A 17685-nucleotide genomic window follows, 5' to 3' on the forward strand; every position below is an offset into this window, starting at 1 on the left:
TCGATCGAAAATTTATATTAACTAATTGATCCATAGTAATATTCATCAGTTTATATTGTGTAATTTATTCAGTTTGATAATTGAATTTGTCTTTGCGTTTAATGTTACAGAAAAACTTACGACTCAGTCCGAGGACTTCAGTAGGAAGTTGTACATCTTCGCGGAGAAAAGCCAGCGATACATTTGCTTCAACAAGCGATGGAAACCCATCGGCCTGGTAATTACTTGCCTACCAATTAGTAGACATATTTCATCAACGTGAAAGAGCGAGTAAATTTATAGGCATTAGTAAATGCACCGGATTGTACGGTTCAGACGTTTATATTCATCGCTCATATTATCCCTTTACCAGTGGCTACCTAGAAAACATCTTCGCTAAAAGTGTAATTTGCGAGTGAAAATATGAATGATTTCAATCATTAATGTGTTTCTGGCAGTTAGAATACAACGGTTTTTGCTATTATTATTTTAAGAGATTATTAACAAAGTATATTTATAGAAAGACTCCATAACTCCGTTCGTTTTAGAACAAAATTTTAACGACTGCTCGATTAAATGAATTCCTCGCCATTAAACTTAAAATAAGTAAACACCTATTATATGAATTTCAATCATACACGTGAACTGTTTCTCTTTTCTCTGATAAATTGGAATAAATGAAGTTCCGGTATAGATTATCATTCAGAAGTAGCTAAATACTTGCCTATTTTTTGCAACATATATATTACCTGAGCCACAAAAATACTTTACTTATTGCAAAGATAATATATTCATAAATGACGTCTAAAAGTGTCCAAATACATTTGCAAGCCTGTATATGGCATCAGAAATACAAGTATGAAAAGAGTCTATTATTTTGTTTCCAGCCTAAGAAGCAAAAGGGTCCCATGTGTCAGTTCTACGAGGACTACAACGGCTCGTATCTGACATACAGAAGCGTCGTAGATAGCTCGCGGTATCTGGGCTTTAACAAGTTTGGCAAACCGATGAAGAACCACCGTGGTCGACAGGAGTGCTTCAATTTCATCAAGTACAATCCTCACGCCGACATCGATCACCACAACAGCTTGGTGAACGCGGACATGGGCGGAATGGACCCACGGGATCCTTACGTGGTATCGAGGAAACCGTCGCCCGTGATGAGGGCCACGAAGAACTCCCTGTTGCAGGCCGACAGTACGAGGGAGATCGTTCATACGACGCATCGTTATCGACACCCGAATCGAAGTTGGAAGCGTCCCGGCGAGAAGGTCTCTGCACCGCGAAGACGGCTCGAGAGTCCTCTCTTCGAGGCCAACAAGTATTGAGCCGCGCACTGGCTCGCCGATCAAGACTGCCTCATTTACACCTGTGAGAACCTGAGATCAGACTGCCAAATACGCTGGTGGAACGTACGGTCGAGATTTCAGGAACCCACCACGCGGCACCACGTGAAACGCGGCTCGAAGCACGCGCCTCGATTGATCGCAACGAACAAAGCTAAGCTCGCCTCGTGTGTCTCCTGCTCGCTTGCGTACAACAATTATCGACCAACCGCAATTTCGCTGCACAGAAGAGACGAGCAACAACGAAAAATTGTTCGCAAGACACGAGCGTACCAACTTGCAGGATGACAGTCTTGTTGGCTAGAGCTTTCGTTATGCGTCGTTAAATTCCATTTCACACTTGCCCCGACTGAATCCTTTCAGGCAAGTATGCACGATATCATAATTTCTCCCCCCTTTCGTTCCATCGCTAAATTTTTGATACGATTAGTTGGCAGTCGTCGGTCAACGGCGTACTGTTTCTTTCATTTTCATCGATTATCGATCGTTCTCGTTGTCTCGTTTAATAATCCAAAGTTCCGCGTACGAAACTATACGAGAAATAGCTAAAGTTTCGAAGAAAAATTAAAAAAAAAAAAAAAGAAAAAAAAATGCGAATTCGTCGGAAAGTCTAGGATCAGTCGATTTAGCGATGGATGAATATGTTGCGCGCGATCGGCCTAAATCGTTGCGCAATCGGATAGCTACCGTGCTTCAAGCGCTGTCACAAACCGCAATAGATGCGCGGAGAGATGCACGAACAGCATACGTCTATGGAATTATTTTCTTCGGTATAAATTTCGAACTTAAACGATTCTACGATCTCGTGATTGCATGTCGAGTGTACGTAGGTTGGATTTAATAAAAGGCGATCGGGTTTAATCGAAAATAAATCGAAAGTGAATCACGTTGATTAGCCGTAACGTTTCTCTCGATGTCGATCATCGGAATTTAATGGAACGATAATTATACTTTCGGATCGCGTGTTTATTCGTGACGATGGAATTTGTCCAGGAAGGAAATATTTCCGGTATAGAGACGCGCTGAAAAGGTGTAACTCTCTGGCGTGCTCGCGCAGTAGAGCTCACGCTGCGCAAGACTCTCTCGCTCGCTGTGCTAATTACGCCGCCTAATGTAGCGTGCGTGCGTGCATGCGTGCCTGCCTGCCTGCGTGTATGAATAATGTGTGCGTGCGTGCGTGCTCGCGACGTACACGCAGTTCTCACCGTCGCGTTGATGTCGAAGCTCGCGTTGCAGTCGTTTTCGAATCGCTACTTTATCAACGGCTGCTCCATTCACCTGACCGTTTTTTACCTTTTATTCTAATCGATATTATTTATACAAAAGAAAAATATAAGAAAAGCAGAAGATATACACGCGTGCGTGAAAGTCGACTACTCGGAACGCACACACATACACACAAACGAACAGAGAGACTTTCTTAAACAGAGAATCGGTATGCAGTAATTTCAGGAGAGCAATATACGCGATAGTGTATATATATTTTTCGTAAACTCTATTCAGAAAACAGTCGTTGGACAACGTAATGGACAAATAATAACAGGATCTCTGAGTATTTTATACATGTATTTGAAATAATGAATATGATTATTACTTTCGATGTGGTTTTCATCGCGTCGAACGGGTGTAATTCATACAGAAAATCTATTTTCTGATAGGAATGAGAGTGAAATAATTACTGAGAGTATCGGCTTAAACTGCGTGTTCGTGTACGAGCTTAATTATTTGTGTGCATTTTGGCGTGCGTACGTATTTGCCTCTGAACGCGTGTGACTGCGTGTAATATATTATATGATCGTTAATGAAGTTAATCCTTAGGACGCTATCGCAGACTGTATTACTAGGTTAGGTACACGAGTATATGAAGCGGTGGCGACTCGACGAAAAGAATCAAAGGGTAGCGTTCCTCGGCCTCGTGAGAATTCTTTCCGTGTAGCTTTACCTCCTGTGTGCTTTTCTAAATCGGTGACAACCGCTCGTGTACACCGTAATTTAAAGTACGAAATAAAGTCGCATGGAGCCATCCCTGATTCATTCGTTTTCGCAGATTTGCCACGTGAGGAGCGTCTACCCCTTTTTCCCAAAAAGAACTCGCTCCCTAGGTAGCTTATTTATTGAAATCATGTTTAGATAGTACGAAAACCAAACCGCCCGAGAACACCTTTTCCTCGTATATGTACGGAAATGTGCGCTGCTCTCTCTTATTTTACTTATCGCCAATTTCATGGCTTTTTCGTTTTTTTCATTATCGCTCATGAATTTTCGTACGAAGTCATCATTTTATTCATTCCTCTTTTTCTTCTTGGAGAACGCGTTTTAATACTTCAAGATAAATTAATCGAAATCGGTTTATTTGTTATTGTATAATATGTAGAATATTATCTTTTGTTTAGCGGACGTGTGACGTTTCAATGCAATTTCTTTTTTATTTGACGTAAATAATTATGGAAACGATATTTCTATTCATATTCACGATATTTTAAGTAACCATATTCGATATCATTCTCATTGTTGTACTTATTTTCTTCTCACCTTCTATCTTTACGTTATCAGTCTTAAATCCGAAAATACTCAATACCTGATTAGTTAATTTCATTTTCGTACGAGTGGCAGTGCGTAGAGGCCCTATTTCCACCCCGAATGGTGTTTGTACGTGTCGCTAAAAAGAAAAAAAAAGTAGACAGCAAATTGTTCGTAGAAATGCCACGCTCCGTTTGATGAATTGAAAATGTAGCTGAACATAAACACGTGAAATTACTTTATCAGTTGCGTTTTCTCTGACGCCTTTTTCGTGGCTTTTCTTATCGATCAAGTTTAATGCGCCATTAATTTTATTGTATTGTATTTCGAAGCAACGAAAGTATGATAACAATAAAATTAGGAAAATGCTATTTCTACATCGTTTTATTTCACAGTTTCATCTATCGGTGCGTGGCGCGTGCAAGCTAAGTACGATAAAATTTCGCGCGCGAAACAGAATAAAAAATGCCAGCTGTTGACCATTAAGGAAGAAAGAAAAAAAAATAAATATTGTATTGTAATATGATATTGTAACTCCACCAGTAAAAATTAACCTACTCGTTTTGTATGTGTAAGCGTAGCGTCACGTAACACTGCGTCGAGAATCGCGGCGATGTTTGCAGCAATTAGAAGCGGTACTAAAAGAACGGATATTTATGCGTGAAAATTTCTTCTATTCCTGTTCTATTGCATCGAACAGCGAGCAAAGAATCGACGTACATTGCGGGAAAGCGCGTAACGATTCTCGACGAGCGTACTTCCTTAGAATCATGAGTTTGCTCGATGTCAAGTCACTTGGCATTTAGTTTTTATATTACGAAACTTCACACATTTTTTCTACGATCATATTTCGATATTTCGGAGCGACACGAGTATCTAGTTGCGTTTAGCATTTTAAGAAGCAATTTAAGAAAAGAAAACAAGTAGTATTTTTAATGACGCGAAAATAGCACAAAAAAACATTCGTCGAGTTTCCTGTCGTTGACGCGTGCCTTGACCTCGAGCACCGAAGCGACCTATCAATCCCTCCTTTGTTTCTTTTTTTTTTTTTTACTTTCTCACAATCTACAAACGCGAACGGCAAAAAAGGATATAAAGAAACGAATGAAACACGAGAGATGAATCTGACTACCCTATAGATAGATAGTATATATAATGAATAAAGAAAAAAAAAGGTAAAGTATAAATATATATATGGAAGATGATGTGTATGTAAGATATTTAATACTGATTTGTCTTAAGCACACCGCGATGATCGATTGCGATGAAACGATGATAATAATTATTACGATGATTGTTGTATAACGAACGACGACGACGATGATGATGATAATGTTATTCTACATTGTAATTCGCGTTGTAATATAGAGACCCACCTGTTACCCACTAAAATCGATGTGTCGATGTATCCCGGACGTGCTTCGCTCGTACACGCGTCGAGGGAAATCGGAAATTGCGTTTCCATGGGCGGCGGACGTTGGACATCGGCCAATAAGTCAAGAACTCAGATTTTTCTATGAGAAAGACCGAACAAGGCCATTATCTGGTCGATGTCCAACGACCTCCGGCATCTGAGCTAAACGAAATCGTTTTCGAACCGTTTACGATTCTCAGTATTAATCGTATCGAGAATGCTGGTTCCGTTGTAAAGCAGCTCGTTACTACGAGTGCAGCACGCCTGGAGCAACTAGCAATAATATAACATTCCAACTTAAATCGCGTACGTACTGCGAATTCTAATAATGTGTGCCGCCGTACGAGAGAGAAAAAAACACTGTCAAATACACGCTCATACACTGCTACATACTTGTGGTATTTATTTCAGTTACACCTCATCCTTCGTTACTATTCATAATAGAACTATGCGTTACTATTACGCAAACGTATTACGCTTAGCCACAAATCAATTAGTAAACAATAATAAGAGATATAGAAAAATTTATATGTATTTTCTTAGGTTTTTAAGCTTCTTTGTTACCTTTCTAAATATCATTTCTAAAGTAAAATGCGTTAAATGTTAGTTCGAATATATTTTATATCTATATTATTTAGAATTTTTTTTACTTATATTGGATATTGTATGAAATTTATTAATACTTTACTCTTTTTTAACATATTAATCATTATAACAACTGATTACTCATAATACAGTTTAGAACAAGAAAATGCCATTTTCATTTAGTCAGTATCAATAAAAACATTTGAACAAAGTTGCACATACAGTGCAAGCAGAAATGATTAGTAGTAATAGTAATTACTCATACGAGATTGAACGAAGCAGTGTTAAAGGAGCGGCTGTTAAACCAGTCGATAGTGATAAAGTCGTTATCGTTTGATTTATGTCAACGAGTTATGCAAAGTGAATAAATTTATTACAAAATAATTTCTGCCAAAGATTTATTCTCCGGTAATTTAATACTGGTAATTAAGCAACCCTTCAGTCTTAAACGTCTGTATAAAGAAAGGAAAAATAAATGATTTATAACCGTTTATATGGTAACGAGTTGTGAAATATAAACTGAATACGCGAGCAATCTACGATTGGAAGGGAATATTAAGCCTAAACAAGCATTCATCAAAACTTCAATAAATATAGAGTAATTCAACAAATATTTCTATATAAAAATTCAGTTCATCTTGCATTTCAATTTCGATATATGATAATTAAGGTTGCCATTTGAAGAGGTTCTTCCATTCGTTTGTAAAAAATAATTTCTTTAAAAGACTGATCATATGTTATATAAGAGTTCCCTTATTTATAACATAAATTGTGTGTATAGTATACGAGATACTTTTAATTTTTTCTATCATATATAAGTATTATCTGCAAATAAAAATCATATAGTTACTTAAGCAACATCTTAAAAATCACTCTGCTCTATACAAATATGTATAAACACACTTGAAGCAAACGTGGATTACATAAAATATTTTATTTTGGCGTTATTTAATGTCCATTAACAAAATGCATTTGAATGTTAAGTCCCCTATTTGAGCATTGATTGTTTTGCTATCGAGATATGAAAACGTTCGGCTATTTAAAATTCAATGGAAATAATATCGTAATTAAACAACGACCGGCTTTTATGAATATTATACAATTCATGGAAGATTTTATCGAGTATTTTAGTCCTCCTGAGAATGGATTTACCAGGTACTTGTATGTCCGTCGATGCGCAAATCCGCTCAAATCACTCGAGGCCGAAAGCCAAAATCAAACAACTCGTGGCGATCAGATCGGATCGGGACCATTGGATTCTCTGTTTACTACGATGGTTCTGAAGGTATTACGTTCTTCTATATACAAAGAAGGGCGGAAGGTGTAGATACAAGACTCACTCCCGCTGCCACTCCAACTCCGACCGTTGATTTCCTTGGAACTAGACTCTGAAGGGCTTCTTAAATAATGTCCAAAAATCCTCTTGGCTGTATACCTCCCCCTTTTTCTCTCTACCACGGGGATATCGGAGGAGAGAGATCGAAATACGAAGAATTGGTAGTATAAAAGCGAGACGGAGAATAACCAAAAAAAAAAAACGAGTGGGTCCCCCAATTTCGATCCCTCGTAACAGCTCGTTGACACCCCCTTTTCTTACACAGACCGGCCGACTCGAATAAGCACCCCTTCCAACTTCCTTCTTAACGCTCTCGAGTGTTTGATCTAGAAATCACGCGTCTGGGAATCAACGAAGCCGTTAAGTTTCACCCCCTTTTCTCTTCCTCTTCCTACCCCTTTCTGTCCTTCATTCAGTCACCTCGGTTCACTATGCGTTCCCCTTAGTCCCGTATAGATTCACGCGCCACTGCCTCGGCATATGTCCCCCGTACCCTGCGTTCCCGCATCTAGATCCTAAGATTACCTTCTTCGTCGTTGGACGTTTTTGAGCTCCGCCACCGGAAACTTTATCTTACGGGATAATACCTGCTTTGCGATCCGCTTTCGCCCAGACGATCTAGTGTCTTTTACCTCGGGGACCAGATTCACGTGAAACCTATACTCGGACAGATGGTATCAACCACGAAAAATACTAGATTTGTGTCGTGCGACTGCCCGCGTCAAGTTCATCACATAGTTCTATGGAGATCTTTATTAAATGATCTTGTGGTAAATCTAAAGCACGCTACGCCATAACCATGGTTTTTAGAGAACGAGAGAACGCAAACGTTTCCAAGCGATGAAGAAATATTTAATATTATTAGTAATGTTTAGTTCTACTCAATATCTGTCATCTATGAACTTCTTTAATCCCCAGTAAAAATTCTTGCATTTCCATTTAAAATTATAGTTTAGAAAAATTGCTGTTACTGAAAAAGTACAAAAGTACAAAAGTTCCAAATGTGTTGAAAACAAGATAGAAAACGTTCGATATTCTTCATCATGCGCTTCAATATTCACCTTATACGTAACAAGAATTTGAAAAATTATGTTAAAAGATATTCTATATATCGCGAAATTAAATATTAATAAAAGCGAAAAACTGTTTCTAAGTTTAAGAGTCTACTTGATATTTGTATGAAGTTAAGAGATTCACGAACGCGCGGAAGAAATAACCGTGACGCTGGCGGTATGTCCGCGAACGAAAAAGGCTGTAAAGGTCCTGTGCGGCCTCCAATTAAGATCTCTCAATTAGCGTATCTTATCTTGCAGTTTCTTATCTGTCGGCCTGGTTGGGACAGGTTCCCGCGCGTTTCTCTTGGTGGCGGCTGCAGCTAACTGGCGTCAGCGGTGCACGTTTCTCGATCAAGGGGCCAGCTCGAATCGAGAATAGCCGGTCTATTTCTCGGCCGTTGCTTCACCTGCGTGCACACGCGTGCTTTGTGGTCCACAGCAGTGCCGCCCTCGTTAAATCGAGTACGGACGTCCAGAGAATATTAAGTCAGCGATCAATGCGATCATTAGAGGAGATCCCTTCTTGATCTTTATCCCTGCTCGCTATATACCAGATACAAGACCATACTATTTCGAAAGAAAGTTTCATAGGGGAACAGTGCAATTAGGACCGAACTCAATTTTTACTCTTTGTGGACATCGATCGGTCCTGATATATTTCGAACGTCCTCTAAAATGAATATGATAGATCGATGAAAGCAGATTGAATAGATTGGTTTTATCTTATCAGGGCATTATTATTTAATTCAATTTTTAATAGTGATGAGATACTGTAAGTTGTAAGTACAAAAATTTTTGTTTTTATTCGTTTTTTTTTATATTCTCGTTGATAATTTTTCAAGTATAATTTTAAAAGTATAAATGTGTCGAGGGTTCCGAAGAAGGTTTTCTGGTCGTATCATGCAAAAAATATGGATTTCGAAGTTTCTGTGAATAAATATAAATACTACATTTGACATATTTTGATTTTTCCGAACTATTCCTTTTTATTGAAATGCTATGCGGTCGTTTCTATTTACAAATTTTTAAAATGTCGTTTTTCCTGCTATCCTGTGACATAATGCGGGCAGTCACAATGAAACCATTAGTCGCTGAATTAGGTACGGTTTGGCTATTCACGCTTGACTACAATACAATCCTATAACTGGCAACAAGATTAGCTACCCACAAAGCAAGTAGAAAGCTTGAAAGAAAGTAATCATAAGAACGAGAATGGTAAAAAAATCCATTTTTACGCGATATAGGCGGATACGTACTTCACTATACACATTATAAAGTTGAAATTAAAATAATATTGAATTGCACATATATGTTAATAACAGATTTCCATAAAGAGTTTCGTCCAATTAAAAATAAGATTAATCCATCCCATACTTATACGCACTTGCAAATTATTCAAAATGCATAAATCTAGTATGAAATACTGAATAAAACGTATGTTAAATTGAAGCTAAAAGACTCACACAACCGTGCAAGAAAGGCAATGCATTTTGAATGCATGTGTCACAGGATATTGGAAGTAGCTTTCCCTAAAATCCATATTATAATGAAAAGTCGGCATGGCTTGACCAACGTGGTTGCTTTCACGACAATGAGAAGTTCACCTTCGTAAACATTGAAACGGGCAGCCCATAGTATTCTGACCACCGACGCCTTTTTCTTTAATTGTTATGAATTCCGTCATGGATGAATTTATGTGCGAACATTCTGGGTGGTCACACTGCCATTGGAAAAATTTCAAGGGAATTTCGTGTAGATTTTTCGCGTCTTACCCCGCCCCACGACATCCCTTGTAGTTGCGTGTGACGGTAGCGCCAGGTGTACTTTCACTGGATTTTCACCCTCGAGATCGTTTGAACGAGCGACCTCCCAATTCTCTACGAGGCCAACGGAAACGATTGTTACCTCCGCGTGAGACTCTTTTTTAGTCCATCGATATAAATTTCCCATGTCGTTAGCTGTCTCAGATTAATGGATCGATTACATCGACTTCCTGCCTCGTTAAGTAAGTCATTATTGATACCGCGAAACGCTTCAATTGTTGCTTGTATACTTCTAACTTCGTAATAAAAGTTTCTGATTTAATAATGATTATCAAACGCGATTATTGACCGTCGAGTGTTAAAAATTTAATCGCTGATTGTACCGTGATTTGATTTCTGAGAGTTTGCGTCTTGGGGAAGGAGCATTTTCGACGACTTCGCGAGAGATATTTTTTGTTAGGAAACGAAAACATATCGAATGATCAAAGAGCTTTTTATTAACAGATTCTATCGGGCAATTATTCTTATAATAGTTTCATAGCGATAAGTAATAAGTATAATTATATCTTATATTCTCCTTTATAAAACCATATAATCTTTTGAGACTTTGTATACTTTGCCAATGAGCGGGTTAATTATTCAATTTTTATACCGTAATTACACAGTTCAGTTTAAACGCTCTCAGTTCCTCTAATTAATTCTTCTTCTTAATTGATACTGAGTTAATTGCTATAATTAACAGCAAATGAAATCAGTTTTTTTCAATCCGTTGAGCTCATAGAACGTTTATTGATTTTGCGTGTGGTCGACTAGAGGCTATGAATAAATCTTAGAGAATCGTTGGAATCTTGCGTCACTGGGTCGTCTTAATTGGACCAACCGTGAGTACATATACACGCACATAAATTCTGCTCTTTCGGTGATCGCCTTTATCGGGTCGTTATTTGTAACGGCTGCTACTTCGTAACCGGAAATGTCGCCGATCCTAAATGGTTGCACCACGAAACGAAAGTTCAGAGACGAAGAAAAGTACAAAAAGAACGAGAGGTAAGAATGAAGGAGCAAAAAGCAAGAAGATAAATAGCGAGTGGGATAGAAAAAAAAGGAGGGAACAGGAGAAGAAAGAGAAAAAAAGACAGGAAAAGAAAAGAAAAATCTGATAGCTTCAAACGATGCGCATCGACGAGAACATTGACTTGCAGTTAAAGGCTGATTCGTTGAATTCGATAACATTATCGTGTCTACGAGTCGCTATGTGTTACGACAGTAATGGTCTGCAAGTCTGCACGTACATTTATTTGATTGAAGCAAAATTAATGGCTATTTATTAATCCTGTCAGTTTATTGAGGAATTTGTCTAATTCAATTTTCTGTTAGTAGCTGAAATTGCGGTTTATATTTGCCGATAAGTTGTTTACAGTGAATTTATTAGGAGCAATTTATTAGAAATTTTATTATATACATATATAGCATCTTCTGACATTTATGTGCATTTTAATATGCTTATTTATGAAAATTGAAACTCTCAACTACATATAAATGGGCATAAGCTTTATTATTTTTAATATCTGTTAGATACCAACGATACTGCATAACAATAATAATAAATAATCCGATTGTAAGATAACACGAACATCTCTGTAATATTTTTATTTGTAAATTCCGCACAATTTTGGATGCGGATAATACAAATTTATTCAAATGTATAACATAGAAGAATAGTTAATTTTCGAGTCGAGAAGACTACAATATAATCTAACGTTCAGATGAATAGTGATAACAATTTATTGCTGAACCTTCAAAGATTTACGATTGCTTCATGAAATGAACATACTTTCAGTTCATACGACACGATAACATACGAAGGCTTCGTTATTTCTTATATAACGACCGCATAATTCGTTGATTACTATCACAAAAAATGCTTGAGATATTTGTCATGACAATTACTGGGCACAATAATGGAAAAACTAGTAAATCACAGAGTTCTGCGTCATTAATCTGGACTATAGGTAGATATTAGTGTACCATAATTCTTAATATTCCTAAAAAATGTATGGACTATTAAATAGAATCATCCTTTAACGGATCAATATAAAACGCATGGTGTATTAACATGATTGTTTCAAAATTTCCTTATTTTTTTTCAAGCAAAGAATTTGTTACTAATCGAACTACTACTGATGCAAGTCACATAATAAGGAAAGTTCATGATAAATGTGTATTCGTTTTTGGTTATTTAGAAATCAAAAATAAATTGATTCTTCGAAATTGTACTTTTCCAAAATGTAATCAATGATACATATTATACTTCACTGTTATTAAACACGTTTTATCAAATATATATATGTAATATCGGAATACTTAAGGCTGTAGATGTCGTTGTTGGGTACAGCTGGGTACGGTCTTCTCATTTTTTGTATCGTGGAAGAAAAATCGGACTCCAGTCGCCGGGATTCGAACCCGGGTTCCGAACGTTCGTAACCTAAGGCACTAAAACCACTGCGCTGCCGTCGTCCGACACTAGTTAGTGTCGAGTGATGGTATTTGTTATCAAATGCCGCCACAGACCTTTTTTCCACGATACTACATATATATTAATACTTTTTAAAGAACATTAATATCCCGCAAATATCACGAACCTTAAATTGCCGATACTATTAATTTATTTCGGCATTGTCATTATCAAGAAAATATAAAATCACGAAAATCTGTGATAAAGTTCCTCGATACTTTGCGAACCATGCCCGGTTTTAAAATTAAAGGTCACATACAATATTGGGCGATGTACACTATAAAATTATCATAAAATGATAAATAGTAAAAATAAAGCCAGATTCTAGGTAACGTATTGCACCGCGCATTCTGATGTATGTAATTCCCTTTACGCTAATTCGCCCATTCGTCTTGTCGTCGTTTTATTGTCAGTAGAACGTAAATGTAATTTCACGGAGGTAACCTCTTGGACGTGACACGAGCAATCGTTGCGAGACTCTCCATTGCTGCTCGCACAGTAGAGACAGGTAATTGTGCGCCAGTTTACGAGGACGATAAGTTAGCCCCGCACAAAAACTAATACCCGGCAAATAACAGGCATTACTTATACTTACACGGGCATACGGGCACCATGTCAGGCCCCTGGGCCAAGAAAGGCACAGCCGATATTGCATTACTGCACCATGATATATGCTTTCGTTCATTTTACACCTCTGCCTACCACGTTCCTACCGTACGCATGGTCGACTAGCGCGTGTGTACGCGGCTTAACGGGCACAGTAGGGGAGGAAAACGCCGAGATGTACAAAGGAAAAAGGTATGACGGAGAACTTTCACGGTTCGAACTTCTGCATGTGAAAAATTTCAAGTTGACCAATTTGTATTCGAGGATTTCCAAGCAGTTTTTCTTCGACGAATATATGTATCTAGCAATAAGGATATGTATTTCGTTATTTAGTTGACTGTACATTAATAATTCGGAATGTTAAATAATTGAAATGCACATGGAAATATTAAATGAGGACGATATAGTGAAGAATAAAAGAAAGAATACGTAAATAGGTATTAGTATTTTAAGTAACGATAAGTCTGTGATAACTGCGGATTTTTATGTATTTGTAGGAAATTCAAAGATGCAAAATGTACAGAATGCACATACATAGGTTACAATAATTTTCTTCAAATGTATTGGAATTATTAAAATAGTAAGATTTTGGCTTTCGAACGGATAGATGGCACAAGCGGAATCGTAACAGATCAAAGAATCTAGTGAGTGCCTGGAAACCCCCTACTAGTCTCGTTCGACTTCTCCCATATTTTTGCAAGTCATTTTGAACGAAAGTAGAAGCGTTATTCGAAGACATTCTCTACTAAAACGAATAATGACACAATCTTGTGATGCTTATCTTATAGACGTCGGTTTTCTTTGTTCTTCTCTTTCTAAAAAGTATCCGCGCAACGCTCTTCGAAAAGTACCATTTTATTATTATTGTCAGAAGGTCAAGATAAAAAACTATGATGGAAAAGGTTCCTTAAGTACGATTACAGTCATAATGTAATAATGTAAAAACTTATACACAAATAACGAAAGTAATTATTTGTATATGTGATTGTCTATGAATACGCCTACAGCGTGTTTGAAAAATGACCTGATTTTTACATACATTCTTTTCTATTTACTCAAATTGTTCGAAGATACAGCTGCACGTTCTCTTTATCTTTAATTGTATAGAATATAAAGTGTTTATTATCTCTATCATTTATGAAACAATTTAATAATACCAATAACGTTCGCAGCTAATTTCAGTTTCAATTTTCCCGAAATAGTTAAATATTCAAGAATACCATATCTGAATCGTGGATCAACCGAACCTTTCATCAAGCGACAGGTACACGAAGTAGGGCGTAAAATCACGAACTAACCGTAACTCAGTCATACGTTGAACCCGTAAAACAAGCGTAAATCTATGGACGTTACTACCAAGGTGCTTCATGCCGGGAGTTCTTTTTAATTATTCACCCCCCATATATTTTTTACGTGGATCACGATGCATCGGCATGCTACACGCACGCAAATCCCTTTCGCGACCAGATCAATTGAGAATGCTATTATAAATATTCATCACCCTCGTTATATTTACCCTTCCGTCATTTTGCAGCAATACATAATACCAGTAACGCATAGCGTATGGTTTCCCTTTGTTACGTTCCACAGAAACCTTGTTTGAGAGCTCTGTAACGCCCTCGAAAACACACACCGAAGGTAAGTACTTCAGCCAGAGAGTCGTATGGAATTTAATTCAATCCCCTTGCATTCAGCTTATGTAGCTGTATAATTTTTCTACATACTGAATGCGCAAGGTATTTGTATACTTATCTGTCTTTTTGTTATTAACGCATGTTATTCTTGCTATAATTTTTCTACTTATTATTACTTTCAAGTTTCTATGGGAAATAAATATTGATAATATTAATTACTAATAACATTTGACTGAAACGATCGTGAATGTTTCAGTAGTGTAAAATCACGTGTATCGCGTGTAGTAATACTTGTTTAACTTAGGTAGTCTTTTACGGTCTCCCACAGGTAAATGATTAATGACGTGAAATCAGGCGTTCTCGCAGACCAAAGTATTGGTTTCTTTGTATTCAGCATTTTTTGTTGCAATTTTTTAATAAAGTTTTTTACGACCCATATTTACACGCCTTTTTAAAACTATTTATAGCCACAGCACGTACTAACGAAGTTTAATCTGAAAAATCTGGGACGCGCTTATGTGGAATATTCTATGGACTATTCTCGATATTAATAATCACGAAAAAGCTTTTACTCTTTTTATGAATCACGTATACTTAACATCAATGATTTTAGAGATTGTAACATACTGCGTCTTAATTATTTTGAAAATAATATGAAGGTAAGTATCTAATAAATATTCAATATGTAAATTAACATAAACATTAAACTGCGCTTGCAATGAATTCTCACATAAATGCAGAGTAACTTATTACGATCCGATGAAAGAATATTTTTATATCAAAACTCATTGTATAAAATATCTAAACCATATCCTAAATATATATCTACTACAATATTATAAATAAGATATAATTTTCTATCGGTCGCTATCGAACTGCACGACAATCTTCCACGTGTCATACAATATCGAACTTCATAAAACTATAATAATTCGTAAAGTCATCAATCAATACGTATTCTACCTTATGAAAGCAAATCAGTGTTTGATAAAGAAATACCCCATAGAATATCGAGGTAAAACGAATGAATGTGTGGAATGCCGGTAGTCGTATCACAGAAGCGAATGTTGTCGTAAGAGACCTCCGCGATCGTGGAAGCCGGGGAACCTCGAAGATTTATAGGAAAGGGAGAAATATCGATTAAGATCGATCGATCAAGTGATTAAGACGTAAACTCGTTAGGCGGTGTAGATAAACGAAGAACTTGTTTTTTCGAGTTTACCACGTTCCAAGTCCATGGCCACCGTGATGCATTCGTTTTCGTTCGCCAATATCTGTTAAGAAGAGGATTGCCAACGCATAATTTATTGGCATTCCGCGCGAGCGCAATGTTTATTGGCGATTTTAATGCATTTCGCGGGCAACGCACAATTCTACTGCTTATCTCTGGCCTACCTTTTAAGCGTATACTTCTTCGATGAATAATTCAAACATCCACCTCGTGAACACCAATCACATTCTCAGATGTTCCTTCTTACATTTTCCACGTTATACTTTTCTATTATTATATACATTTTTACACACGTTTTCTCCTATATCTCTGTCTTTTTCAATAATTATCTCCTTTCTTATCTCAGGATTAAATTTTATGCTTCTGGTATTATTATTTTCATGTATTAGAATAATTTCGGATTATATCTATTTGTTGTCATTAATGTATGTGAAAAAGCGGAACATAAAATGCGTACAGTATATTACTTTCATTCATTATACGTTATGCAATGTTATAATGTGATAATGTGTCAACGTCTGACAAAACCAAGCGTCTGAACGAAACCTATATAGATCTCCAAATACGATTAATCATATTTGCCCGTTGGTCTTTCCGTGCTTAACTGGTGTACCTTAAATTAAGCAATTACATATTGTGGCATTATTAAATTTAACGACCGCTGTAAATCAAGCGTTCAAGGACAAGAGGTAATAAATCTATCTAAAATATATTTTGATGACGTACTCGTTAAATCCTGCGTGTCTTCCAATTGCATTACCTTAAAGAACCATCCAATTACGCGGAGCGTAAGATAGCAGTACAAATCATCGCGCGATTGACGTAAAATCCACTGTGATATTAGGAGTAGGCACGGTGTCGCTAGTATTATCTACCACGTTCATTCTTTTCTTATTTATGGAAGAATGGTGTTTCGTTACGGATTGCATAACGACGTGTGGTACAGTCCTCGTTAATGCTCAGCACGTCGTCCTATTCGGTACCGATTTTATAAATAATCGCAGCCACGTGGGCCGTTGGACCAGGACCAGTCACACCTAGGAGAATAAATAACAATGGTGTCCCATTGAATTCGATCCCCTCCCTGGTTACTCCGGCCCAGCTTGTCCGTTTTCTGCTCGTGGGTGTGAGGTCTTCGAAGGTGCACCATTGGCAGCGAATTCTTTCGCCAAGAAGGATCGTTCGTTTCACCGGTGTTCTCTCTGTTCCCCTTTCTGGTCGAGACCCGCGTGATTTCCAGTGAAAACTGCCCGTCTTTCCCCCGTTAAGTTAATTTGCTTCTGGCTACGGGCCAACTGGACAAGAATCTTCTTCCAGAAACTTCTCAGCGAGTTTCTTGAATTTCCTTAAATTAAGAACTCGTCTTCCAATAAAGGAATTCAATTTCGCGCTCTCGATCTTCCATTCCTCTTCACGTGCGAAGGAGTAGTCTTCTATTTATGGCAATGCATCCAAGTTCTACCCAGTTCTATTACTGTAAACTGTAACACTTTTTTACATATAATGGTCATGTCTATTATAGAGATTCGTAGAAATTGATAAGTAAAATTTAGTTCACGCGATAGCCTTCTTCGAAGCACTATTGATTTTCTACATTTTTTCCAGGAATTAAAGTACTTCGAAATCTACCTTTCTCTGATGAAATAAATTTATTCTATTCTCATGCATTTACTCATTTCAATTTTGTATCATACGTATTTG

At 37.2% G+C, this 17685-nt stretch overlaps 1 protein-coding gene across 3 annotated transcripts in view; it reads left to right on the top strand.

The window, feature by feature from the left end:
* The window catches only part of LOC117159062 (fibroblast growth factor 18), a 126583-nt gene extending 120936 nt beyond the window's left edge, over positions 1 to 5647 (top strand). For all 3 annotated transcript variants that reach the window (XM_033338577.2, XM_033338578.2, XM_033338576.2), the window contains exons 4-5: positions 111 to 217; positions 867 to 5647. In XM_033338577.2, coding sequence (XP_033194468.1) covers positions 111 to 217; positions 867 to 1307 — 548 coding nt within the window. In that variant the 3' untranslated portion in view covers positions 1308 to 5647. The remainder of the gene's footprint in view (positions 1 to 110; positions 218 to 866) is intronic.
* Positions 5648 to 17685: the final 12038 nt, after the last annotated feature.

The sequence above is a fragment of the Bombus vancouverensis genome, chromosome 7 (assembly GCF_051014615.1).
Source record: "Bombus vancouverensis nearcticus chromosome 7, iyBomVanc1_principal, whole genome shotgun sequence".
Taxonomy (NCBI): domain Eukaryota; kingdom Metazoa; phylum Arthropoda; class Insecta; order Hymenoptera; family Apidae; genus Bombus; species Bombus vancouverensis.